At 39.5% G+C, this 26774-nt stretch overlaps 1 protein-coding gene across 2 annotated transcripts in view; it reads left to right on the top strand.

Annotated features, from left to right (window-relative positions):
* The window catches only part of Ppp2r2a (protein phosphatase 2 regulatory subunit Balpha), a 59328-nt gene that overhangs the window by 17359 nt on the left and 15195 nt on the right, over positions 1-26774 (top strand). The window contains exons 3-4 of one of the 2 annotated variants that reach the window (XM_028758804.1): positions 16526-16623; positions 17501-17571. Coding sequence is in view for 1 of the 2 variants with exons in the window: in XM_028758803.1 (XP_028614636.1) it covers positions 16526-16623 (98 nt within the window). In the remaining variant the exon portion in view is untranslated. The remainder of the gene's footprint in view (positions 1-16525; positions 16624-17500; positions 17572-26774) is intronic. The other variant, XM_028758803.1, reaches the window with a different exon arrangement.

The raw sequence follows: 26774 nt of genomic DNA, 5'->3' as shown, positions 1-26774 counted from the left end.
AAATTCTACAGATGTTTGAGGAGCTTAGAAAACAAATTGTACTGCCAGTGAGCATTTTACATCCCTCCCCTCCCCCCCTTTTAAATTCAAAGTCTTTATGTGGATATGCTTGGGGGTAAGAATCAGCCTTTGAGTCTTCATTTGTGCAATTGGAACATTGCAGGGGCACCAGTGCTGCTGCTTGCTTCCAGAGAGACTGCTTAGGTTTGTTTTGTTTTTCCAGGGGAAGGGGTTTCAATTACAAAAATAATAGTTCTTTACTTTGTTTCTGAGTGGATCCATTGTGCTGAAAATTGTTGCAGTAATAAACATTGTCAGGGACTTCTTTTTGGGTATTAAACACAGGGGCAAACTTGGGATGGGAACTCTGTACTGGCCTTAAAAGAGCAGTGAGCCTCAGAGTATGCAGCCATTTCTAGATTAAACTCAAGTGTAGTTGAGGTTGTAGTTTGCTGTTTTAGTCAAGGTTGCTTATGCTAGATTGTGTCTCAAGGAGAGAATGAATTTAAACAAAATCTTATTCTTTATCTGTTTAATTTTAATTATCCTTTCACAATTTCATGCGGATATATTAAGTTTTGTTTGTCATTTATCCTTCCTGTCACCCCCTCATCCCTTTCTGTTAAACCCTTCCTTCCCAGGGAACCCACCCTCTTATTTTCATGTGTTTTTGTTGTTTACTTCCTTGTTTTTGTGATTCACTGAGTTTAATTAGAGTTGCTTTTATGATCAGACATTGTTTATTATAGTTAAGTCAGAATATTCCTGTAGTCCAGGGTAGCCTGGAACTAATTTTAGCCCAGGTTGTCCTGGATCTTTTGGTCTTCTTCCTCAGCCCCTTCAGTACTGGAATTACAAGTGTGAACCACAATGGCTGGCTCCCATGCCTGTTCTTCACTTGCATCTTGGTGATTTTTTGTTGCTTTGTTGAGTAGGAACTATCTCTGACCAGGGTTTCTCTCTCAAAGCAACTAATCTTGGATTTAGTTTTGGTTGGTTTTCTTTTTGTACATAGTTTGAAATGAATAATTTTTTTATATTAACCAACCTTACCTTGAAATTCTTCTCTGACTTCTAAAGTATTTGCTTCTGTTTTTATATTTGTAAACTACATGTCATACAGCTGTTTTTCACAAACCAGTCATGTATTTTATCACAGCAATAGAAACCCTAACTATGACAGCAACTATATTCATAGCAGTCCTCTTTCACTTTTAGGGTATTATATTATTTCATGCACACTCATACAGCAGATTATACAACAGGGATTACTGGTAAAAGACTCAGCAGATTCAAGTTCAAGGTCAAATTCCTTAGTTATCTCACATAATAAAAATATTTTTGTTTGAATTAGGATTTAATAACATTCACACTACTATAAAAAGCAGGAAGCAAACAGTAAAGGAATTAATAGTTCTAAGTAAAAGTTATAAGAATTCTCCTAAAAAGTAGAGCAAAAAAAGGAGACAAGGGGAAATCAGATGAGTCCAGAGTCCCAATGGCCATGTTAGAGGATCTCCAGAAAGAACAAATGTTAGAGAAAGGGAGACAACAGGAGGAATTTACAAGCTGAGAAGGTCCACGTTGTACTACCATCTCAATTACAGAGAATAACAAAAGAATACCACTAAGAAAGGAAGAAACTGAGCAAGAATAGCACCAAGATCTTCAGCTCTTCAACTGCATAGTAAGCAACAACAACAAAAGCAGTGTCTTCCAGAAGCCAGGGAAAAGTTAACCAGTCAGTCTGTACACCACCTAAACCTGTAGCTAGCCAGCTACGTCCAGTCTGCAGCACTCAGGGCTCGTAGCTCAAGAATGGGGCCTCACTGAAATCTAGGTTGTGTGGAGTTGCCAAGAGTGAACTTTATAAATGATAACAGTTATGTTCCCTTTTCCCAAATAGCTCTAGGTTTGTATTAGGTTTACAGAAATCAGTCAACCAGCAGCATAGCTGCATAGGAATTCGTTATTCTCTGGTCTTCTACCTTCTTTTCCAAGTAAATTGAAGTACCCTTCACAGAACTTTAAGAGCAGTTCATTTCAATACTTCCAGTGAGATTCAGCTCCACAGGGTTCTTTTTGGTTTTCTGAGACAGGGTTTCTCTGTGTAGCTCTGGCTGTCCTGGAACTCTGTAGACCAGGCTGGCCTCAAACTCAGAAATCCGCCTGCCTCAGCCTCCCAAGTGGTGGGATTAAAGGCATGCGCCACCACCGCCTGGCTTCCACAGGGTTCTTGCTTTACCATCCTAGTCTGTATTTTCTTTCCTACAAATGCCTAAAGTATCCCTGTGCTGTCTTTTGTTAGACTGTAAGCATAGACTCTGCATCTTTGGTAATGTGAAGCCGGTGAAGTAGCCTGCATTTACTTGTAGGGTTTTTTTTGTGTGTGTGTGTGTGTCTGTGTGTGAGATAACAAATCTTTAAAGTAAAATGCATATGAGGTTTTTATTTATTTATCTATTGTTTTTGAGGCAGGGTTTCACTGTATAATCCTGAGTATTTTGGAGCTTGCTGTAAAAGACCAAAGTAGCCTCAATTCAGAGATCTGCCTGCTTCTGCCTCCCAGAGTGTTGGGATTAAAGTCATGTACTACCACACCCAGCCCCCCTCACCTTCCCTTCTTAATCTCTAGTCTCAGAAGATAGAATGGGTATCTTTAGGAAGGTGAGGTCTAAGATAAAGGAGTTCTGTATACTCTCTGTAGGGAAGCTTTTTAGTTATTTAACCCTATCTAAATGTTTTGTGAGCTAGTATAAGACATTTGGTAATTTGAGATTTGTCTCTCATTAAATATTTGCACATTACACAGCACTAGGTGTGGTTGTCACTGAGCATGTTATTGAAGGGACCTCTGTTAGGATGATTTTTGCACCCTGCTGAGCGGTTGTGTCTCTGTCTCCTTTTATGACTGTAGATATATTGTTGAAGAGTGACTGAGCTTATTGGGTTTTGTAATTCAAAATGTTAGAATTTAGTTATGGGGGCTAGAGTAGTGGCTCAGTGGTTAAGAACACTGGACCAGTGTCGGATTTTCCAACACCAGCAGTACCAGCAGTGTAGCATGCAACAATCTAATTCCACTCCCAGGGATCTGATCCTCCCTTCTGGCCTCCAGAAGTAACTGCATGCGTGTGGCCTATAGATATGCATGTAGGCAACACACACACAACACACACACACACACACACACAGACACACACACACACACAGAAAGGGTTTCTCTGTAGCTCTGGCTCACAATTTTTTTTTTTTTTTTTGGAGACAGGGTTTCTCTGTATAGCCTTGGCTGTCCTGGAATTCACTCTGTAGACCAGGCTGGCCTCAAACTCAGAAATCCACCTGCCTCTGCCTCCCAAGTGCTGGGATTAAAGGCATGCACCACCACCGCCTGGCCACAATTTTTTTTTTTAAATTGAAAAAACAGCAATAAAACTTAGCACCTAAGAGGCAAAGACAGTAGGATTTCTGCAAAATTCAAGGCTACTGGTGGTTATATGATAAAATAGTGAATACTAGGCTAGCCAGGGCTATATAGTCTGAGAAAATAGTAATAAACTAAATTTAAGTTGTCACAGAGTTTATGTGTCTAGGTTGCTTGTGACTTGTAGTTCCCCTCCCTTAGACCATTGATACTAGGGTTATACATATATGCTACCACTCCTGCCCTAAACTTGTGTTTGAATTGAGTTTGGTGACACTAAAGTTTTAGAATTCAGCAGTTAGTTAAATTTCCATAGAAGAAAATATCCTGGGAATTATTGATGTAGGTGAAAACACTGTTGTTTTGTTCAAGAGTAGAATTAGACTAGTTAGGTAGGAAAACTAATACATACTTCCTATTACTTTTTTTTTTTTTATCAAAACAGGCTTTGAAAGAATGTGCAGAGTACCTTATTTAAGTAAATAGCGCTATTGACTTGTGGTGGTGAATGGTAATCTAAACCCATGTGTTAAAAGAACAAACACTCTGAAATGTCCAACAAGCATAGTTCAGTATCCTTGAAATGTCCAACAAGTTCAGTATCCTTGGAAACCCTGGAAGAGTGCCTTAACTAAGCTATGAGAAGCACTTGGCAGGTACAAAGTAGTAGCTGGGAAAGATGACATTGCTGGCTGCTTTAGTGTTTGTTTACAGGGTTGAGAGCCCCATGGAGAGTAAGAAGGGACCTGTATTGATTGGCTTGCGTAGAAATGACAGTGATAGAGATGATAGGATAGTTGTTGGTTAGATTAATGAGTATTTTATATTTTGAAGCATGGATTAAAAATCAAATAGCTTGAGATCTAGGGCCCTAACTAAATGGTAAAATATCTGCCTCATAGGTCTCATGAGGTCCTCTTAAATAACAGCAACGCATACAAAAGCCTGTGCACACTGCGGGTGCTGGAGGAGAGAATCTTAATTTTGAAGCTCAAAAATGAAACTGCTCTAGGCTTCCCTCTTTAGCTTGTAGCATTACTGCCTGGCCATGAAGTTCTTACTGTTTTTCTGTGCTGACCGAGGAACTATAGTAGGCATCCTCTAAGATGGCTCCAATGAATATTGCCTGTTCTGGTCTTCGTGTAAGTTTCTCCCTTGAATATATGACAAACCTAGCAACTGGCTCATATAAGCATGACAGAAGTGATGACTTACAGATGAGGCTACCATAAAGGTCTGGGCTGTTCCCTTTCATTTTCTTTCCTTTTCACGACCAGCCACCATGCTTGGGAAATTTTCTGAAATCTGTGTTACAGAGAACTGGTATCTCAGGCCAGCATTCGGGAAAACTGATGTCTGATAGCAGCCATGGGAGTGAGTCTGTAGATGATACCTACATAGTTTTCCCTCTGGAGCATCCTCTTACCTGACCAAAAAATAAGGCCATAGGAAACAATTACACAGTTACACAGAAAATCTCCATGTCACCAAGCCTAAAATTAAATTACAGCCCCCATTGCTCATATCTTTTTGTTTTTTTGAGACAGGGTTTCTCTGTATAGCCCAGGCTGTCCTGGAACTCACTCTGTAGACCAGGCTGGCCTCGAACTCTCGAACTCAGAAATCTGCCTGCCTCTGCCTCCCAAGTCCTGGGATTAAAGACGTGCGCCACCACCGCCCGGCACTCATATCTTTTTAAATTCTTTTAAATGCAGCTTATCACTATACTGCTTTCCCAAAACAGAGTCTGCTTGGCTTCTGGAAAAACATCCCACCTCCCCAGCAGCCCCCCCCCCACTCCAATCATTTCTTCATGTGGTTCCTGCTCAGCTGCCAAGGATAGGAAAGCCTCAAGGCTCTTTTCTTAGCCCACAACCCTGGTTTTCTTTGCATACCCCACAAGGAAATCACCTTGAGATGTCATATGACTTTGAGTGCCTTCTGTAAACTCCTGTCAAATCCATTTAGCTGCCTATACAACATTCTGCTCAAATGTCCAGTCAGAGATGGTGCAGATGGCTACAGCTTTTCTTGATTTTCTCCTGCTGGGTTTGTTTTTACAACTTTGTTTCTGCTCTTTGGTCCACCTGCATGTCCATCCATCCATCCATCCATCCATCCATCCATCCATCCATGTTTCTGACGGGGCTGACTTCAGAATGCATTCTTCTGCTGCCATCTAGCTCTGACTTTTCTCATCCTTGTTTAGTAAGATCACATTCACAGAGTTATCATCGATTGAAAATATAACTTCCTTCAAGAAGTGTAATGGAGACAAGGAATTGAATTTTAAATATGGCTGCAGACCAGGTCAGGAAATGATTACCTGGTGTTTTATCTACCAAAATTAAGAGGAAAAGGAATTTTTAAAAAGATATAAGGAGAAAATTCACTGAAATTGCCTTTCTCCCTTTTGTTTGGCTCTTGAGTGTCTCAGGCTAGCCTAGAACATCCTTTACAGGAAATGGTGGCATTGAACTCCTGATCCATTGCTTTCACCTATCTTAAGTGTTGGGAATGTAGGTTGCCACCCTGGTATGCTTAAATTGCTATTCCTATAAAGGTATGTGAAGTGTTCCTTTTGATTAAGGGTTTGTGAGGAAATCAGTGGTATAATCTTTTGGGTTAGTTATCTGGTGGGCTTTTTTTTTCAGTTTTATTTGCTCTTTAGATGATATTAAATGGAGCTTGTAAGGCACATATATCTACCTATTAGTGATGAGGTCTATTGAGCCAGTTGGAAGACCGACCCTCCCTCCCTCCCTCCCTCCCTCCCTTTTTTGGAGGTAGAGGTTCTCTGTGTAGCCCTGGTTCTCTTGGAACTCACTCTGTAGACGAGGTTGGCCTTAGACTCAGAGATCCACCTGCCCTTGCCTCCAAGTGCTGAGATTAAATATATGCACCACCACTGCTCAGTGGGAAAAAATATTTTATGTGTGTGCTAAATGTATGTGTGTGCATCACATGCATTCTGGTATCCATGGAAGTCAGAAGCGAGTGTTGGATCATTTGGAACTGGAGTTAATGTGTTGTTGTGGGTCCTTAGAGCTATCTCTTCAGCCTTAAAAGACCTTTCTTTTGTTTTTTAATTTCAAAATTAAAAACCTCTATAGATGCTTCTCTGTGTTTTTAGTGCAATAGAATATTTTAGTTTTCAACCATTTAAAAATATAAAAACTGTCAGATGTGGTAGCATATGGGCTTTAATTCCAGCAGAGACAGAGGCAGGTAAAATTCTTGTGTTTGATGCCAGTCTGCTCCACATAGTCAGTTTCAGGTCAGCTGGGACCACACACTTAAGACCTTATCTCAAAAGTGAAAGTAGAAACATCCTTGGTTGTTAATTTAAGATACCCGTAGATGTGGAGTGTGGTTTGTTTGCATAGACACCAAAAGAAATGTTTATATCATCATTACCAGTATTACTGGTGATTTCGGACTGGGTCTCACTCAGTAGCCCTTGCTGGCCTGGCTGCAAACTTGCAGCACCTATTTTTGGTGCTAAGATTAAGGTATGCCCATCACTCCTGGTTTGGATCAAGCAATTGGAATAATTTGAATTTTAGTGCTAGTTATGGACCAGTTAAAAGTTATTGAATATCCAGTGAAGATAGTGTCTTAACTTTGGGTTTAGAATGGTCAGTTTATAGCGCTCTCCTTGTAACTTATAAAGCAATTCCACACTGAGGTTTACCTGTTCAAATCATCATACCTTGGAGGCTAATGTATTAGAAGCTGTTTCTCTTTGTTGCAGGAGGGTATATATTTAATTGCATTGTATTTATCCAAACATGATACCAGATTATCCAGGAATAATTTAATTTATTAAGGAAGACTGGTTCCAGACCACGTCTCTGGGAAACACTTTTTAGACCCCAATTCTCTTGGGAACATTACAATGTAGGTTTTCTCTGAGCACGGACAGCCAGTGGTTTCTGTTGAGCTTATTAAAAACAAACAAACAAACATAGTTCTTTTCACTAAGTTGGGTTGAAGAAAGCCATGGACATTTTGTTCCATGCAGATTTCTCTATAATTTAGTTGGGAACTACATTAAACTTGGTGGGGGGCATATTTTAGTCACAAGACAGTTGGAATCTTGACGATAACCAGTTGTGACACGGGCCCAGGCTTTGTATGTGAAGAAGCAATAGAGCAAGGCAGTTGTGATACTGTTACTTGCTTGGGCTTTAGACTCAGACTTCAGTGAACTAAAATGGACTATCTGGAAAACAAAGCCCAAGGCTGTGTTGACCATGACACTCTAGGGACAATTAATATTTTGTTTAATCTTGCTGTTTATAAAGGGTTTTACTGTGTAACCCTGGCTAGGCCAGAACCCTCTAGGTAGAGCAGGTTGTCCTTGAACTCCTGTTTGCCTGCCTGGCTTTGTCTCCTTAGGGCTGGGGTTAAAGAGCCTCAAAGAGGCTAGGCTAAGCTTCCTCTAGGTCATAAGATAATGGACAAAAGGAATCAGACAGTCTTACTTTCTGTTTGTTTTCTGTGTCTGTTCCACACATATGTGGTCCTGAGGTATCGTAGATGAAGGATCTCAGCCCTTGAGTAGTTTCCTGAGTAGAACCTAGGAAGACAAAAACAGCTTTATCTTCAAAATGTATACTAACCATCTCATTCTGTCCCATGCCCTGACTTGAAGACAGTGGAAACACACTGGCTCATGAGTCGCCGAATGCAGCAGGGAGTCAACAGTTGGGGAGGCATTTGCTTCCAGGTGCTTATCACCACTGTCTCTCTGTCTCTCAGGTAAAAGAGGGATGAATGGTCTAGTTAGTGCCAAGTGGGAAGTCTGTGAAGTAGAGGGAAGAAATAAATCGTGTGGCCTGCTTGTCGGGTTTTTTTTTTTTTTTTTTTTTTGGTTTTTTGAGACAGGGTTTCTCTGTGTAGCCCTGGCTGTCCTGGAACTCACTCTGTAGACCAGGCTGGCCTCGAACTCAGAAATCCGCCTGCCTCTGCCTCCCAAGTGCTGGGATTAAAGGCGTTCGCCACCAACGCCCGGCTTATGTCGGGTTATTTTTGAAGGGAAGAGAATTCCAAAGGACGACATTAAGTTGAATCTGCTCTGCATGGCACAGTGGATGTGTTGCTTCAACAACCTGATCTGTGTGGGTTTAGTGGCTTGACCTTAGGGAAACTATTGAGGTCTTTGAGCTCCCTCTAGAGGACAGCAGTCTAAAAAGAGCTCCTAAAGTTCTTTATGGAAAGAACCTGAGGATAGCCTTCCCTTTTAAGTAAGAAGTTACTGTCTTATGAATGCATTATCCTCCCCTTCATGTGTAGGAGTCAAACAGGCCCTGAAGTCTCACAAGTGCTAAGTTTCACCCCATCTGAGCAATCCTTTACAGTTTGGAGAAATGAGTCTTTCTGAAAAAATTTCGGTTAGTCACGTCTAAATAGCTTTGTGGGGCCAAAGAAAAGATGGTGAAAATGGATTGTGCCTTTTAATTGGGATATAAGTATGTAACAAGCTTTGAGTCTTGAGTGGACCTTGTAAAACGAACAGAGAAACAGATAATATGTTTACCTGCTCTCTTCCCGCTCCACCTCTCCAATGTCTGGAAAGAACAAGTACTAGAAGATTAACAAGATGATGGGCCAAGGTATAGGTTTGTGCCTAATTAAACATGTGAACGAGCTGACACTGACCTGCCTCAGCCTCAGAGCCTAGCTGACTACTGAGGGGTTTGTTCCAGGCAAAAGTGTTAGCAGTGGTCAGATGGTCTGAGGTGTATTTTTTTATAGCTTTTATTGTGGTTCATCCTTTTGTTCTTTGTCTATTCCTCTTTGCAGAACTTGTATGGATTCAGTTATTTTAAAATGCAGCTATAAAACAATGTTAATTTTATGCTAGTGATTTAAATAAAACTTTGTGTGTGAGAGACACATATATATGTTTGTATATGTATGTGCAAATGTCCGTGTTTGGGGAGGCCACTGGTTGAGGACAAATATCTTCATGTTCACTTTATGTGGTGCTGGATATCAAATCCAGGATTTCATACATGTTAGGCAAGCAGTCCAGCAGCTGAGTTACAGTTCTCACTTTGATTTTTTTAAGTGCTAGCATTGCCTTTTTCATTTTTTCTTTAAAGTATGGGAAGACATGGATGATGAAAGCAGGCCAAAAAGATTCAAAAGCCAACCCTGAAGGCTTTTAATGGCTAAATGTAGTCTAATTGAAATAGATTGAAATTATATTTAAATTTTAACAAAACACATACCTATGAGGTCACAAGTGGGGGAAGGGTTTTTTGTTTGTTTTGTTTTTTTTGTTTTATTTTGTTTTGTTTTTGGATGCATAACCACTTCTTTTCAAAGAGCTTTAAGCTTCCTCCAACCTCCTTGAATTTAAGCTGCACCTTCCTAAGCACAGTGTGAGGGCCTAGGAATAACTTTCTATACTAAAAACCTTAGATGAACAGCGAATGGACTGTATCATCAGTAAATCATGGACATTTCCATTCTGACCACAAGGAGAATGTACCATAGTAATACTGTGACATAAATGGCATGCTAATGTTTGTGATTTAGTTGCAGCACGACAATTAACTATGTATTTCACAGTCTCAGATTAAGGAATTTCCTGCTGTCTACTGCCCAGGACTCTCAAGTTCATCAAAGACAAGGCAATCTGAGAAACTCTTAGGTCAAGGGAAGTAACGAGACTGTCGCAGGGTGACCTGGACGAAATTTTGGAATGGAAAAGGCACAAGGAGGAAACTGAGGAGCAGCACTATCAAGTTCCTTTAAAAGCTTCGTCCTTATCTGTGACAAATACACAATAGCAGTGTGAGGTGTGAACAGTGGTGCCACTAGGTGAGGTGTCTACAGGACTCTGTACCATCTGTGTGACCTTTCATAAATCTAAAGTTGGGGGGAAAGTTTCTGGAAGAGTCTTGGTCTCTATCAGCTTTATGGAGTTTTTGCTAAATGTTTGAAAAGTGAATCACCTCTTAGTCTGTATATTACTGTTTACAGTTAAGCAACAGCGGGCTATTCTGTAGAAAAGTGAGGGAAAGCCTGTGGTACTTTGAACGTAATTTGTCTCTCAGGGGTTCATGTTCTGGCTACATGGTCCCCAAGTGTAACCATGTGAGAAATAGTCTGTGGTGTATGGAACATTGTAGTCATGTTCTTGGAAGACCCTAGGTCAGTGTAGTTTATGAATTCCAGGTTTTCTAACAGAAAGTCATGGTCCTAGGAAAAATTGGGTTGTGTTTGCAGATTTGTGGCCCTTTCAAGCCTTTAATTAGCCATATTAGAAGTTTCCTAATAAAACAGTATTTTTCTCCAGCTATTATACTAATGTTCCTGCTAGATAGGTTGAGATATCTCTTAAATGTGTCAAAGCATATGCTCTGTGAAGGATCCAATCCTGAACACAGAAACCACTGCCTATTGGTAGAGCAGAGCTGGGACCATATCCTTAGTCTTTTTGTCATCCTCTAGTGGTTAGTGACTTGCAGGGCATTGTTGAGATTGGTAAAGGGAAGGAGGATGCTTTTTGGGACAGAGAGAGAGCCTGGCAACCTGAAGATGGGACAGGTAGCTAGCTAGTTCTCTTGTAGCCCTTTAGGGACACAGGTGATAGTGGGCGTTTGAATCCATTACTTTAAACATCAGTGATGTAAAGTTATGAAAGTGAACTTGGATGGCCGGTAATACTTGCAGAATACTATATGCCTTAGATATACCCTTGAAGGCTTTAAATCCAGAAACAATTAACAAGTAAGTGAAAATGATAACAAGTAAGTGAAGTATCAGATTAGGATTACAGAATGAATGCCTGGGATAGGATTCCAGTGGCTGGATTTTACTACTTTCTGTGACAAACTTATTTTTACATGGTAAACTTTCTTTTTTTAAAGATTTATTTAATTATTATATGTGAATACACTGTAGCTGTCTTCAGACACACCAGAAGAGGGCATCAGATCTCATTACAGATGGTTGTGAGCCACCATGTGGTTGCTGGGATTTGAACTCAGGACCTCTGAAAGTGCATTCAATGCTCTTAACCACTGAGCCATCTCTCCAGCCCCATGGTAAACTTTCGATGGTACAGTGTTATAAACTTTGAGAAAAACCAGTCACAGTCATTACCACAACTGATACGCCAAGCAGTTGAGTCACTCCAGAAGCTCCAAGCCCTCTGTAGTGTACATCTCATCCCTAACCCTAGCAATCACATAGTGGTCTCTTGTTTCATATCCACCTGTGTCATTTGCATTTAGCTTTGTTCACTTAGCCCAGGGCATCTTGAGCTGTATCCTGCTGTTGCTTATATCAGTATTTATTCCTTCTTACTGTGACATTTCATGTATGGATGTCTAGTGTTTTTTTTTTTTTTTTTTTTTTTTTGGTTTTTCGAGACAGGGTTTCTCTGTGTAGCCCTGGCTATCCTGGAACTCACTCGGTAGACCAGGCTGGCCTCGAACTCAGAAATCCGCCTGCCTCTGCCTCCTAAGTGCTGGGATTAAAGGCGTGTGCAACCACCGCCTGGCAAGATGTCTAGTTTTTTAGTTTTTGTTTTACTTGGGTAAGTACTCAGTGAGATTGCTTAGTCAACATGGTAAGAATTTTAAGTATTTGTATTAGTTTTCTTGTAACTGACCAAAAACAAAAAACAATTTACGGATGATAAAAAGCTTGTTTTGGCTTGCAGTTTGAGGCGATACAGTCTCATGCCAGGGAAGGCAATGGTGGCTTTTAATCTTGTGTCCACAGTCAGAAATCAAAGCCTGTATTGCCCCTCCCCTGGTTTTATTCAGTTTGAGACCACAGCCCCTGAGATGGTTGCCACCCATGGGTCTTCCTCCTCAGCTAAACTACTCCCAAAACAGAAGACATAAGGAGGTATGTTTCCTAGGTGCTAACAACTTTGGTCAGGTTGACACTGAAGATTCACCATCACAGTGCTGAAGTGCTGTGTTGCACACCCCATGTGCGTTTGCAGTGTTGTGTGCCTTACAGTACATTAAGTGATGATTGCTCTGTCAGCAGATGACTGCCTTTTGCTTTCTTTCTCATTTAGTTATTTGAGTAGTATATAAGAGTATTCTGGTGTTCTTCCCATGGAAGTGATACGGTAATGGCTTTCATATCTTTTACCTGTCTCCCTGTCTAAGCTCTGGTCAATTGTTTTCAGTTTTGGGGTATTGTCTTAACTTTTGTCTTTGTAACTTTTAGAAAACTGGTATGATGGCAGCTTTCTGATACATGCTTTTTGGTCCTGAGATGTTCAATCACACAATACCCTCTGCTGAGTTACTAAAATAACACTAGTTCTCAGAAGTAGGATTAAGAATTATCTCCCATTGATGTTTATGAGACTTAAGGTTACAATTAAAAATGCATAACAGCTGGGAACATGGCTCAGCATGAGCTTGACTTTTACTTTGTATTTTGAAGTACAGCTTGCAGGACCCTACAACCCAGGTGGCTAGGCACACTTTGGCAATTTATCCAAGTTCAGTCTTCTTCCCTTTATTTGTACTTACTTACCTGTTGGTTCTGGGGCTGAAATAGCCTCCTGTATGCTATTAAGAGTGTGCTTTACCAGTTGTGGGCCTGGCACACTCTGGTATGATTTACTGAAGGAGGCAGAGGCAGGGGATTATGAGTTTGAGGCCAGCGTTTGAGACAACATTTAAAAGAATGTGCTCTGCCTCTGAGCTACAGTCAGTCCTAAGTTTAATATAAGGAGGCATCTCTACATACTTATTTGGTCTATGTGCTAGGATTAATTTTTGTCTTTTATATTTCTTCTTTGGCATTACTATTATCATTTGTTTGGTTTTTGAGGCAGGATTTCTCTGTGTAGCTCTGGCTGTCCTGGTACTCACTCTGTAGAGCAGGCTGGCCTTGAATTCATAGAGATCCTTGTGCCTCTGCCTAAGTGCTGAGGTTAAAGGTTTGTGCCACCACCACCATATTTATTATTCTTAACAGGATAATTGTATAACTCTAGAGCTCCCTATGTAAACTAGGCTGACCTCAAACAGTCCTTGCTTTTGCCACTCTTATTTTTGAGATGGTATTTTTCACCTAGAGCCCATCTAGATAGGCATTTGACCCATGAACTATCTTAACTCCTTGGTAGTTTTGTGAATGTGTGTCTGTGTTTTCTTTTTCAATTTTTAAACATTTATTAAGCCCTTATGAATATATTGTTCACCTTTCTTGCAGAGATGGAATTTAGAATATGTAATCACTCAGTACCCTTGGTTCCTTTTAATGTAGTGGGTGCTATGTTAAGTGCTTAGTTATTGCTCAGTCATTACGAAGGTATAAAATTGTTTGGTTCTAGGTGCTTTGTTGAGTACAGGTACTCTGTCGGGGTGTGAGGGAAGCAGCAAATTGAATACTTAGACAGTAGTCCTTTATCTTCATTCCATGATTTACAGGTCCTATGCTACTGAAACCATGGCCTCTTGGCCTTGCCTTGTATGTAGCACCACTCCCTAACATACTTGACATCTGGAGTTCTCCATTGTTTCTCTGTATGTGGAAAACAAAAAGCAATACAGTCAGTGCTATGAATAGGAAATAGTTATATTTAATGCTCACTTGGTATGTGGTAGTTCTGTATATGTGTCCATTAATGTGTTTGGAGTCATTTTTATATATAATCTATTTATTTTATTAATGTAAGTATCCAGTTCTTAAAAGAACTAAGGTTGTCGGATCTTCTGAATTTACTAGCTAACCAGCTAGTAAATTACCTTTAGTTTTCAGTTTTTAGTACTGGGCTCCAGGAAGATGCTTATAACGAGGGTGGTGCTGTAGTTTTGAACTTGTGTCTACGAGTCCCTTTCACATCCCTTTCACATTATTGGATATTTAGCACACATTCAGTTTTCAGTTTCAGAAACCTTGCTTATTTGTACTGGTTGGTTTAAAGTCATTCTCATTTAAAATTATAAAACCAGAGAGTAACTGCATTGCCTCCCAGCTCAGAGTTGAAATACGGAGAAAATGATAGGGCTGAGGATTCGCTCCATCAACCTGCAGCATTTGTTACTAACTGTTACAGTATCTGTATGCCACAGGTGGATGTTTTTCTTTGGGTCTTAAAACAAATGTTAAAGTTTGGAATTCTTGCCTATCTGTCATCTTATCTGTTTATTATGTCACATAAAGGACTTTCAGAGAAGTAGATGACAAGAGCAGGCAAGGTAAAAATAGCCCACTAATGCTGCTGTCAATCACACCCACCAAAAGAAATGATTATTTCATCTGCAAAGGGCATGTATGGATGGTAATAGTTTAAAAAGGAGAGGTTATATTCATAGAATGAATCCATTATAAACTCCTCAATTTGAATTGATGTAAGAACTGATGAAGCCTTTAAAGACTTTTGTTGCATAATTTATAAATCTGTGTGTTTAAAATTTGCTAAGTGTTAAGGTGATGAGTGTTTGGGGGATGGGACGTGGGGGGTTCCTTTTCACTAACCATATTGGAATGTTTTAAGATTAGTAAGACAGTCTTGATTGTAAAGTAACATTTTCTAAAGATTTATTTATTTACTTATTTCATGTATGTGAGTACATTGTTGCTACCTTCAGACACACCAGAAGAGGGCGTCAGATCCCATTACAGATGATTGTGAGCCACCATGTGGTTGCTGGGAATTGAACTTAGGACCTCTGGAAGAGCAGTCAGAGCTCTTAACCACTGAGCCATCTCTCCAGCCTATAAAATAATACTTTTATTGTCCTTAGAAAGATTCCTTTTCTTTTAAAAGAATATTTTGGTCTTTGCCATTTCTTATTTATGAGAACACAATGTTCTATTCTGGACGATATGTCACATTTAGTATAATGATTCTGATCGCAGTGTCACTGCTATCACTTCTATAAAATATAGGATAGTTATTTAAATCTAAAGAGTGTTCCCATGTTAGTAGCTTTCATGACACAGTTCTGTTTTCAACTTGTTTTTTATAATGGTGTATATTAACTATTTTCTTTGTACCTAAGAGTGTAAATGTTTCTGACTTTTAAGAATACAATTTGGATTTATGATTATTTGAATTCCATCTGAAATTATTCTACATTAAAAATGTTCCCTCTCCTATAATATCTTAGAGTTTTGTTGTTGGTTTTTGAGACAGGGTCTTATGTAATAAAGGCTGGTCTTGAAGTCCTGATCCCCTTGCTCCTGCCTCCCAAAGTATTGAGTTACTGGCCTGCACCACTGCATTGGTTTCTTTCTGCCCTGATTTTGAAGCCTTTGAGTTTGTATAAACAAGCCTAGTAGCAGAGGTGGGCTCTTGCCTAGCATACTTGAGTCTTCAGAGTTGGATCTATAGTTAATGCGTCCAGCAAATAAAACCAAAAATGTCAATGTCATCATGCTCATTAAAAGTATGTAAATAAAGCCAGGTTTGGAGGCACATATCTTTAACTCTAGCACTCAAGAGGCTGATGGGGGTAGGATAGAAAGTTTGAGAACAACTTAACTACTTAGCTAGTCCTTGTCTTGGAAAACCAAACCAATAAACAGTATTGTTAGAAAGTTAATAAAATAATTATTGTTTGGTGGTGTTATCATAAAATGCTTTAGGATGTCCAGGAAGGAAAATAAGTTATGAGGAGTTTAAAACTAGACAAGGCTACAAGAGACCCCTTTTTCAAAGAACCCACCAACTGGGCTTTCAAGATGCTTCAGTGGGTAAAGTGAAGGTTCAGTGGGTAAAGTGAAGGAGAGAACCTGTTCTACAAACTGACGTCCACATGCACAGGTTGGCCTGTTCACCCGTTTACAGGTCACACATATACATGGTTATAATAAGTCTAAACAACACTAACAAATCCCACAAATAGGTGGGGGTTTTTTTCATTCACAAATTAAGTGAAATATTTACAAACCTTGCATTTATTATTACCTTCTTGATTGGTTGAATGATTTCGAGTTGGTTTATTTGGGGGATCCTTTCCCCCAAATGGAAGTATTTTGCAGAAAGACTTTAGATCTCTTTGTTTCTGATGTGCATAGACCTAGAATGTTATTAGGAACATCCTTAGTGAGTTGGGGGTCAAAAACTGATGTCTTTTTGTTTTTGTTTCAATTATACAGCAGATATAATTTCTACAGTAGAGTTTAATCATTCTGGAGAATTACTAGCCACAGGAGATAAAGGTGGGAGAGTTGTCATCTTTCAACAAGAGCAGGAGGTAAGTACTGACAGTTCAGTGTCTCCTTTTCAGTTCCATCTTGAGACTGGAGGTTGTACTGGAGAAATCTAGCTTTAACCCTGAACCCTGAGTAAATATTTGTCTGCAGATAGCTTATGGTTTCTCTTAGCTCTTTGTGTGTGTGTGTATGTATGTATGTATGCCTTTGTTGCTTTTATTTGAAAACCCATTTTAATTGTAAAAACCTTCGCTTAGAGAGGAGGGTAGGAAGTGGGTAGGAAGTAGTTGATTAATCCAAGATGTAGCCAGATTTGAAGCCTTTACCCTCAGTAATAAGTTGACCTCTCAAGGCTTAGTTGTTCTGTGTAATTGAGGGTAAGGTTGACTGGAAGAAAGTCAGCCAAATTACTTTAACGATCGGTTCATACAAAAACCATTACTAGCCCTTAAAAGTTTGTGTTGTGCTTGCACCTATGTGAATGTAATTAATGCATCAACACAGTGCTAGCTTTTAAGTTTTTTTGGATACTGTTCCTTTTCCTCTTAAGAATGAAAATTTTAAATACAAAGTCTATAGTTAAGTACAGTTCAGTTTTGCTTTTCTTACAATTTATGCACACTTGTAAATCTGATTGACAGGATTTTTCATAAGAATTTTGTATGGACACAGCTTGTCATACTAGATGTTTCCAAGTTCGCTCCAGTCATTTTATGTCGAGCTGTAGCCTTTAAGACAGTTGGGTTTGAAACATCTGTCCCTTTCTGTCTGTAACAAACTCAAAGAATTTAATGTTGATAAATTGCAGGATTTTACAAATGTCTAAATCAAAACACAGGGTAAGGTTTTAAAGGATTGTAAAATTCCTTAAATAAGCAAAGAATCTAGTAATAATACGACTACTTTGCACTTCTATAGCGCCTTTGACCTGAGGATCTCAAAGTGCTTTAGAAACACTAATGAATTAATCCTCACAACACCCCAGTGAGGTAGGTAATTTAATTTTAAAAGAAATGATTAATAGTGTCTGAATAGAAGATGCACAAACACTAAATATGTCTCCTTTCATTTAATCTTTTGGTTGGAAGAAAGTAAGAAATACAAGACTCGAGCCTGACAGGGTGATCTGTGGGAAGGGAGGCTGAGCCAGGGTTTTGTTTCTGGATTTGTTTTGAACCAGAGTGTTAGATATCTCTGACTGGCCTAGAATTTACTATGTAGCCAAGGATGAACTTCTGATGCCCTTGCCTCCACTTCTGGAGTGATGGGATTATGGATCTATAGCACTATGCTGAGTTTTATTTTTACTGGGGATGGACTTTATGCATGCTAGGCCAGCATCGTGCCAACTGAGCCACATCCCCAGACCGTTTGTTTTAGTTTCAAACAGGTAGAAACTTGACCATAATTATATTTAAAAGAAAGTGAAATTGGACTTGTTTCCTTTCTTTACAAATAAAATATTAAATTAGAAGTATATAACCAACCTCTAGAACTTGTGGCATGTCTTTTCTTTCTTTTTTTATTTATTCATTCATTTATTTTCTTGCTTACTTATTTGGAGACAGTACGTCATATAGCCTAGGCCAGGGATGAATTTGGCAGAGAATTTGAATTTGAGTCTTTTGACTCTACTTTCCAAGTCCTGGGATTATGAGTATATGCCACTACAACTGGTTAGAGAGAAAGTTCAAAAGTAATTTGAATTACTGTGCTTAATCTCGAAGGCAAAAGGCAATGCATACAGGCTTTTTTGGGGGCTAGGGGGCCCGGTTCTGGGTTCTTACTGAGGTCACTGCTATTTTAAAATGAAAGTTGTCAGCTAAAAGCTAACTTGGAAATATTTTGCATGTGGATGAAGTCATTTTCACCTTCTGTAGGTGTTAATTTGTTATTAAAGTCAAATCAGATGCAAAAAGGGTGGGAATTTAGCATAAAATGGGGCAAATGATTGCTTTGATATGAGTTTAGTAGTTATCAAAGCACTCTAGAGTCTTTGTAAAAGGACTAGTGATAGTGCTTGGTAACAAAAAACTTGACAAAGGAAGTTGTTTAAACAGTGTAAGTATGTCAGAAAATAAGCCCAAAATTCATATCAGAGAGTAGTCTTGGGATGGTGAGACACCTTGGTGGCTAAAGGTCCTTCAGGCAAGCCTGATGCCCTACAGCTTGAGCCATAGGACTCAAGGTCAAAGGAGGTGCCAGACACCTACAAGTTCATCTAGCTTCCTTATGGGGGCTGTGGCACACCTCCAACAGAAAGAAACAAATGATGTTCTTTAGAAAAGAAAGTAGTTTCTTATTTTCTGAAATCTCTCCAAAGATTTTGAAATGCTATTTTAAATAAGTATTGTTTGAGGAAGAATTAGCAGAATGGGTAACTTTTTGGTATTCATGCCATGATTTTTCATGTTTTATATGCATTATTTTGAGAATCAGTATATATACAATATACTTTTAAGATATTGGTTAAGTAACAGTGATGACTTTCCCCCAAACCTGCATGTTGTTATTAATTGATGTGTTTCTGCTAATTAATCTTGCATACTATAAGCTGCATCTTAGGGAGTAACTTTGGGTCTGTCAGTGTTTGGTTATTGAGTGTGTGTGCAAGGTCTGAAGGAGTCACATCTATATTGGTGAAAGTGTGTTCCTGGAAAAGGGAAAGGAGCTAATTTTTAGGTTAAATTTCCCAAAAAGTTCCATAACAAAGGGTATATTGTTTATTTTAATAGAGAAATTGAGGCACGAAAGTAGAGATTTTTTCTGAGGTGATCATAGCCATGATGTAGTCATTTGTAATTTTTGACTTATTTGTGATTTATTAATCACAAATAAGTCAAAAATTACAGTATATCCTAAAGTAGATTACCTGTCTTCCTAATTTGGTTTTACAATTTAAAATAGCTTTTGAGAACAAAGGAAGTATCTGAAGGTTTTGTTTTTGATGATAGCAGTACAGGTTTTAGAAGTTTTTAGGGCTGCCTTTTGGTATGTAATGGCTTTTGTGGTTTGCATGGATGTTCAGTTGGGGTGAGCAGTTGCAATGACTGGTTTGCTTTTTTTTCTATTGAGACATTCTTGTCATACTGTCACTCTAGCTGATATAACTGTAGACCAGGCTGGCCTTAAACTCACAGGGATTCTCCTGCCTCTGTATTGTGAGTCCTGGGATTAAAGGTATGCACCACTATAGTTGCTGGTTTCTTTCTTTTTAACCAATATTTTTTGTTCTTTGAGATTTTCATTCTTTTTTTGTTTTGTTTGTTTTTTGTTTTTCCGAGTCAGGGTTTCTCTGTATATCTCTGTCTGTCCTGGAACTCACTCTGTAGACCAGGCTGGCCTCGAACTCAGAAATCTGCCTGCCTCTGCTTCCCAAGTGCTGGTATTAAAGGCATGTGCCACCACTTCTTGGCTGAGATTTTCATTCTTATATACATATTTTAACATTCATTTCTACCTTGCACTCTAACCCCTCCCATCTCTGTCTCCTCTCCTTCCTTCTCTTATAAGCCCACAGTCCTGTTTCTGCTGCCCGTATGTATACATGGGTGTGAGGTCATCCAGAGGACTCTGGGCAACCTACCACAGGCCACATCCTGAAAGAAAAATGACTCCTTCCTCCCCCAGCCTTCACCAGCTGCCAGTAGATCTTCAGTTAGGGATGGAACCCCAAAAGTCCCTTCTCCATCCATGCTGAAATGCTCACTGGCTTGATCCTTGTTTAAGTCTTGTGCAGGTAACCACTTCTGCTGTGAATTTACTAGTGCTACAGCCTAATCTTTTCCGGAAAAACATTTCACAGCATCCTTCTCAACTTCCAGCTGGTACATTCTTTCCACCCTTTCTGGCATGTTTATCGAGGTGAGGGTAGGGGTGGGAAGTTAATATACTTAGGGCAGAACACTCATAGTGGCTTAATTCTTAAGCTAGCCTCTCTGTATTATTAACTACTGCCCACTGCAAAAAGAAGCTTCCCTGGCCTAAGTAGAGAGTGTAACTAATCTATGGACACAAACATAAATATTTAGAAGGCAGCTTGATAGCATGAACATTTAACAAAATAACATAGTAGGACCACCTCTTCCACCTTCAGCCTATGACCTTCTTAGCCATAGGCCTCTGGCCAAGTTTACAGCTCCACTCATGAATTACTTCCTGTGGCACAAGCCTCAAATTCAACTACTAAGTAGTTGTACCTCTGTAAGAGCCATTTCACTGTGGTTAGGTGAGCATGTCTTTCTTGTAAGGTTGGTGTAGTAGGCAAGGCCCAGTGCTGGTTAAGAACATTGATACCTCTTCTTCCACCAGCAGCCTGTGTAGCCTGTCTTTCCTCTGTGGAAGCTAGCCAGTAGCGAAGTTTCTCCATTAGTTCCGGATTCCTTTTTTTGTGCTACTATTGGTCTGGTGTTTTGGTAGTAGGGTCTTTCCATCTGGTTATGGTGGATAGCCAATTTTGGGTGCTTCTGGGGCCTCCTTGACTAATGACTTGTAGGGAGGTAACCCAGTCTGTGGACTGAAATTTTCATTTCATAACCTGTATCTTCTGGGTGCAGCATCGTCCAACCAGGTGTCCTTCAAACCCATTGTTTTTAAATTTGATATAACATTTTTATATGAAAAATTATTTTTATACAAAAATATATTTTTACAAAGTTCTGGAAAGCTTTTCCTCTTGGTATTGAGTGGGGTCGCTTCCTTGATTTATTATTTTTATCAGATGCTTGTTATTGATACGTTAATTTGCCCAAAGTGTTTATCAGGTCTGAGAGCTTTCTGGTGGTTTTTTTGGATCTCAGGTATAGAATCATATCATCTGCAAATAGAAATATTTGACGTCTTCCTGTCCTGTTTGCATTCCTTTTATTTGGCAGCAGCCGCTGCCGCCTCCTCCTCCTCCTCCTCCTCCTCCTCCTCCTCCTCCTCCTCCTCCTCCTCCTTAATGTTTATGGATGGTTTGCCTGAGTGTATGCCTGTTCACCATGTGTACACATGTTGCCTGTGAAGCCCAGAAGAGGGTGTTAGATCTCTTGGAACTAGAATGAGAGCTGGGTTCTTTAGTAGCCAGTGTTCTGACCCACTTGAGCCCCTGGTTCTCTTACTGCCCTGGCTAAGAATTACATCACTGTATTGAATAGGAGTGAAGACAGGAAACACCCTTGTCTTACTCCTGGTTTTATTGTAAATGCTTTGAGGTTTTCCCCTTTTAATGTTGGTAATAAGTTTGTCTTATATACCCTTTATTTTGTTAAAGTACATTCTTTCTATTCCAGTTATCTTCAGGACTTTAACATGAAAGGATGTTGAAATTTGTCAAAAGCCCTTTCTGCATCTATTTTGATGGCCATGTGATTTCTGTCCTTTGGTCCATTTGTGTAATTCATAACATTTATTGATTTATATATGTTGAACCATCCATCTCTGCATATCCTGAATGAAGCCAGCTTGATCTGTTTATATTCTTGGATTCAGGTGGCAAGAGTTTAGGTTTGGGTTTTGTTGTTTTGTTTGCTTTTTTCTTTAAGGATTGTTTCTGTGTTCATCAAGGTAGTTGGTCTGGGATATATTGTTCTTACATCTTTGGTGTTGTTGTTAAGGTAATACTAATAAAAAGACTTTGGTAATATGTCTTTTTTTTTCTATTTTATGGAATGCTTTTGGAAAAGCATTGGTGTTCTTTGAAGGTCTAGTAATACTCTCCAGTGAATCCATGTAGCTCTAGACTTATTTTGGTTGGGAGACTTTTTTTTTTTTAAATCATCTTAACAAGAAAAGGGTATCACTGTGTATCCTGGCCATCTTTACCTACTGAAAAGTATGTGCCACAATCCCTGGCTAGTCTTAGTCTAGTTCTATTGCTGTGAAAGGACACCATGACCATGGTAGCTTGTGTAAAGGAAAATATTTAATTGGGGCTGGTTTACAGTTTCAGGGGATTAGTTCATTATTGTCATGGCGGGAAGCATGTCAACATACAGACAGATATGGTGCTGAGAGTTCTGTATCTGGAAGGGCAGGTAGCCAGAAGAGACTGAGGCACACTTCCTCCAACAAGGTCACACCCACTCCAACATTGCCCTATGGGGGCCATTTTTACTCAAACTATCAAGTATGTTTCTGGGTGTATATATTTGTACACATGCCATGCGCACATGTGGAGTAGGTTCTTTTCCTTTAACCATGGTGATTTAGGAAGTTGAACTTCGTCAGGCTTAGTGGCAACTTGCTGCTGAGCTGTCTTTCAGTCCCCAATTGGGAGATGCTTGTTTTGAGACATTATTTCTCTTTCTAGCCCCAACTCTCCTGGAACTCAACTCTGTAGACCAGGCTAGCCTCGAACTCAGGGATCCACTTTTTTCTACCTTGAGTGCTAGGGTTAAAGGCATGTGCAACTGCACCTAGATAGTTGAAATTTTTAGTTACTGCTTAAATATCACTGCCTTGTGATAGATATGTTCAAATTGTTTCTCATCTTGATTTGGTAGACCAGTTGTCTAGAAATTCAAAATTTCTTTTCTTTTTTTAGGTAAGACCTAAAAAAAAGTTTTCTGAATTTCATTGGTATGCACTGTAATGCATTTGTTTTCATTTCTAATTTTATTAATTTGGATCTTCTCTTTCCTTTAGTTAGCTTGGCTAAGTGTTTGCCTGTTTTGTTTTTCTTTTCATAGAGTCAGCTCTTCGGCTGATTGTATTGTTGTTTTGTTTCTGTTTCATTAGTTTAGTCTCTGATCTTCACCATCTTTCCACTTGCTGACTTGTTGCTTTCCAGAGTGCGTGCATCATTGAGAGAATTCTCTACTTGTTAATACAGGAGTTAAAAACTTCCCTCCTAATGCTGCCTTAATCATAACACACGGCTTTGGATAGGTTAATGTTTTCATTTTTAGTTGACCCTAGAAGTGGTTTTCTTTCCTTCTTCATTTCTTAAGAATTGTACTCATCCTTCAGTGTGCTGTTTAATCTCCATGAGGTTGTGTATGCTCAAGTGTTCTTGCTGCTAACTTTGTGTCTCCACTATGATCAAATGGAATGCAATGAATTGTTTGTCTTCCTGTGTTTAAGACTTGCATGCTGGGCGTGGTAGTGCCCACCTTTAATCCCAGCACTCAGGAGGCAGAGGCAGCAGGTAGATCTCTTTCACTGTCCACTTGATGGATTGTCCCCTTAGTCAGTGTGAAGTGGCCTTTACATACCCCCCCCCCAAGTGATTGGAACACTTTTTTTCTGTTCTTGCAGCCTAAATTAATCTTTGGTTGTGAGTTATATTTCTTGGGGTCAGCAAATTGATGGCGCCTGCTTTTTTGATCCAATCATAATCTGTGACTTTTGAATGGAGGATTGATCATTGATATTTAGAGTAGTTATTAAAAATATGTATTGGCTTCTGCTATTCTGTTGCTTTTTGTAATGTTTGGTGTTTGGTTTCCTTTGTCTTTTTAAAAGTACTACTCTAGGGTGATTTATTCTTCCTGTGGCCTTGTAGATGAGTTTGCTTTTCTCTTCCTTTTTTTTGTTTTTGTTTTTGTTTTTGTTTTTGAGACAGGGTTTCTCTGTGTAGCCCTGGCTGTCCTGGGTGCTTTTCTCTTGCTTAGGTATTTTCTTTAAAGCTGCTGTCTTCCTGGCCATACATTGCTTTTTAGTCTTTTGTTGGTTTTGTTTTGAGACAGAGTTGTAGACCAGGCTGGCCTCTATCCGCCTGCCTCGGCCTCCGCTTCTGGAGTCCTGGGATGAAAGGTGTGTGCCACCACTGCCTAGCTTATTTAGTCCATTTTAATCATGGAAACTTTTTTTGTTCTACCATTATAAGAGATTGCTTTGCTGGACGTAGTAGTCGTGATTGGCATTCATAATTTTTCTGAATTGAGATCTTCTGGCTTTGCAAGTTTCAGTTTTGCGGTAGATGGACTTATCTCCATATGTGAGTTAGTTTTCATTCTTGTTGTTTTGAGATTACTTTCTTTGTTTTGTGTATTTGCTGTTTAAATTACATTTTGATGGGGGTGTTTCCTTTCTGGTTGTCTCTCTGCGTCCGGAATGCCTCCCTCCTGTACCTGGACTGTCAATCCATTTCTTCCTAACTGGCCATGTGGTTATTCACAGTTAAATTTATTAAAGAAGAGATAAGCCCACTGTAGTCATGGTGGTGAAATAAAGAGCAAATAACGTAGGACAGCTAGGTTTGCAGCAATGCTGCTGTTCTTCCCAAGGCCTCCACCTGCGATTCTAGTACTACACCCGCCATTCTAATGGGATGCACTCTTAGAAGTGCTGACTGACATATGTAAGGGGTAAAAATGGATGGGGCTTGGACTTTTCAGTAGTGCAGTTCATGAACATAACAAACAGACCCATTCTAAAAACTGAGAAGTGAGTGACTGAACAGAGAAGTGAGCTGTTTGCCCCACCCACTGTGGTGCACACCTGCATTCCATGTTAGCCCTGTCCATTGTGGTGCACACCTGTATTCCGTGTTAGCTCTGTCCATTGTGGTGCACACCTACATTCCAGCACAGGCAGGATGCTGTGGGAGAAGCACAGGTTTGAGGCAATCCTGGTTTATAAAGCAAAACTATGGAGTGAATGAATGAGTTGAGTGAATGAATTCCCCTTTGATTATAGTATTTTAGGTGTTCAGTTTGTGGCCAGTGGTTAACCTCTGGCGGGTAGAAAGCAGCTTTTTGACACTATTGACCTAGAATTATGGTGTGCTCACCTTTTTGTGATAGGCCCTGGCGGCCTTCCAGTGGATCTGCACAGTAGGTCAGAATCCAAGCTTGCCTCTTCCCATGAGTGGCTTTTTTGTGTCTCCTTGTCCCTGTGCAGTGTAGCTCTGCCTTACGTACTCATCTGTCAGGCTTGTTGAGACAGTCATCTGTGTTGGGGGTTCTCTTCTGTTGTTGCTTTATTGGAAATGTGTGGTTTGGGTTTTGTACTGTTTTGGGTGAATATAAATATATCTTGGAACTTCTTGGAAGCTGTTTCTGTGTTGCTAGCTATGCATTCTGCTAAGTCTTTTCTGTTCCAAGTGCTGTTCCTGAGGCAGAAATTGAAGGCTTGCGTATTCCAGACACTAATACAGGTGTTGAGGATAAGCCACTTGTAAATTTGTTAGGCAAAATTTCACACATAGAACACATGATAAAGAAAATAGATTTTTGTGGTGATCAAAAACCAAAAAAGGAAAGTAGGGATGTTAAAAGGCCAAGCAAGAAAACTCAAGCACAGAACATGTTAGAATGCATCATAATTCTCTGTGGTGTAGGAGAACTATTTTATTTCATTTTTTGTTTTAAGCGAATCCCAGAAAGTTACCTTCTGATGTTGATGTGTGTTGAAGGTAAGACACACATCTTTTTCTTCATACTTGTCACTGTCGTGGGTCTATTAGAGAGTAGAGCAGCCATGGTTGCATAGGTTCTTCTGTTGGAGGAAAAGCCCAGGGCTGGCTGCAAGCTCACCTCTCCATCTATTTATTCTATTACTTTGTCTTGGGAGTGAGTTTCTCTTCTGTAGTGTAGTGATGTGTGGCTTCCTTTAACCTCAAGATAACAATTTTCTCACGGAAATTTTTTCCTTGAGGAAAACGGTGTTTCTTGTAGTCTATAGCTGCCGGACTTCTTTTTGTTGTTTGTTTGTTTTAGATTTTTGTAATAGATTGAAATCAGGTGTGGACCTTGTGTGAGATTCTTGAGGAATCATTACGATATTCTGATTCTGTTTCTGAAAATTTTGTTTTCATAGGTTTATGGTTTTCAAGAAATAATTCAGTTTGTAGCTTCTTACTGCTGCACACTGGATACTTACTGGGTACTTGAAGTGTATACTTTTGACATATGGGATTCTGTTCCCATGTACTGTATGCCATTGTTTAAATATATTTAAAAAACTAAAACAGTATTCACAATAATAACTCAATTGTACTTTCATTTATTTCATATGAGGCTGTTTGGGGTAAATTCAGGTGTTAAGATTGAAAGCATTTGGTATATGAGTGTGGCACACCAACACATCCCAAGGTTGGATATGTTCTTGGTACATTTTGAAGACTTGAGTTCACAGTTTTGACCAGCCCATTCACTAATGATTGATGTATGAATGAACAGTCCTGACTGCACTGTTAGAAGAAACAAACCAAAAGCATGTGTTTCCAAGATAATTTAACAAGCTTCTTCTAATGTGGATGGGACGA

Source organism: Grammomys surdaster, unplaced genomic scaffold (assembly GCF_004785775.1).
Source record: "Grammomys surdaster isolate TR1022 unplaced genomic scaffold, NIH_TR_1.0 126219, whole genome shotgun sequence".
Taxonomy (NCBI): Eukaryota; Metazoa; Chordata; class Mammalia; order Rodentia; family Muridae; genus Grammomys; species Grammomys surdaster.
The sequence above is the reverse complement of the archived record's forward strand: the minus strand, read 5'-3'. Positions and strand labels throughout refer to the sequence as shown.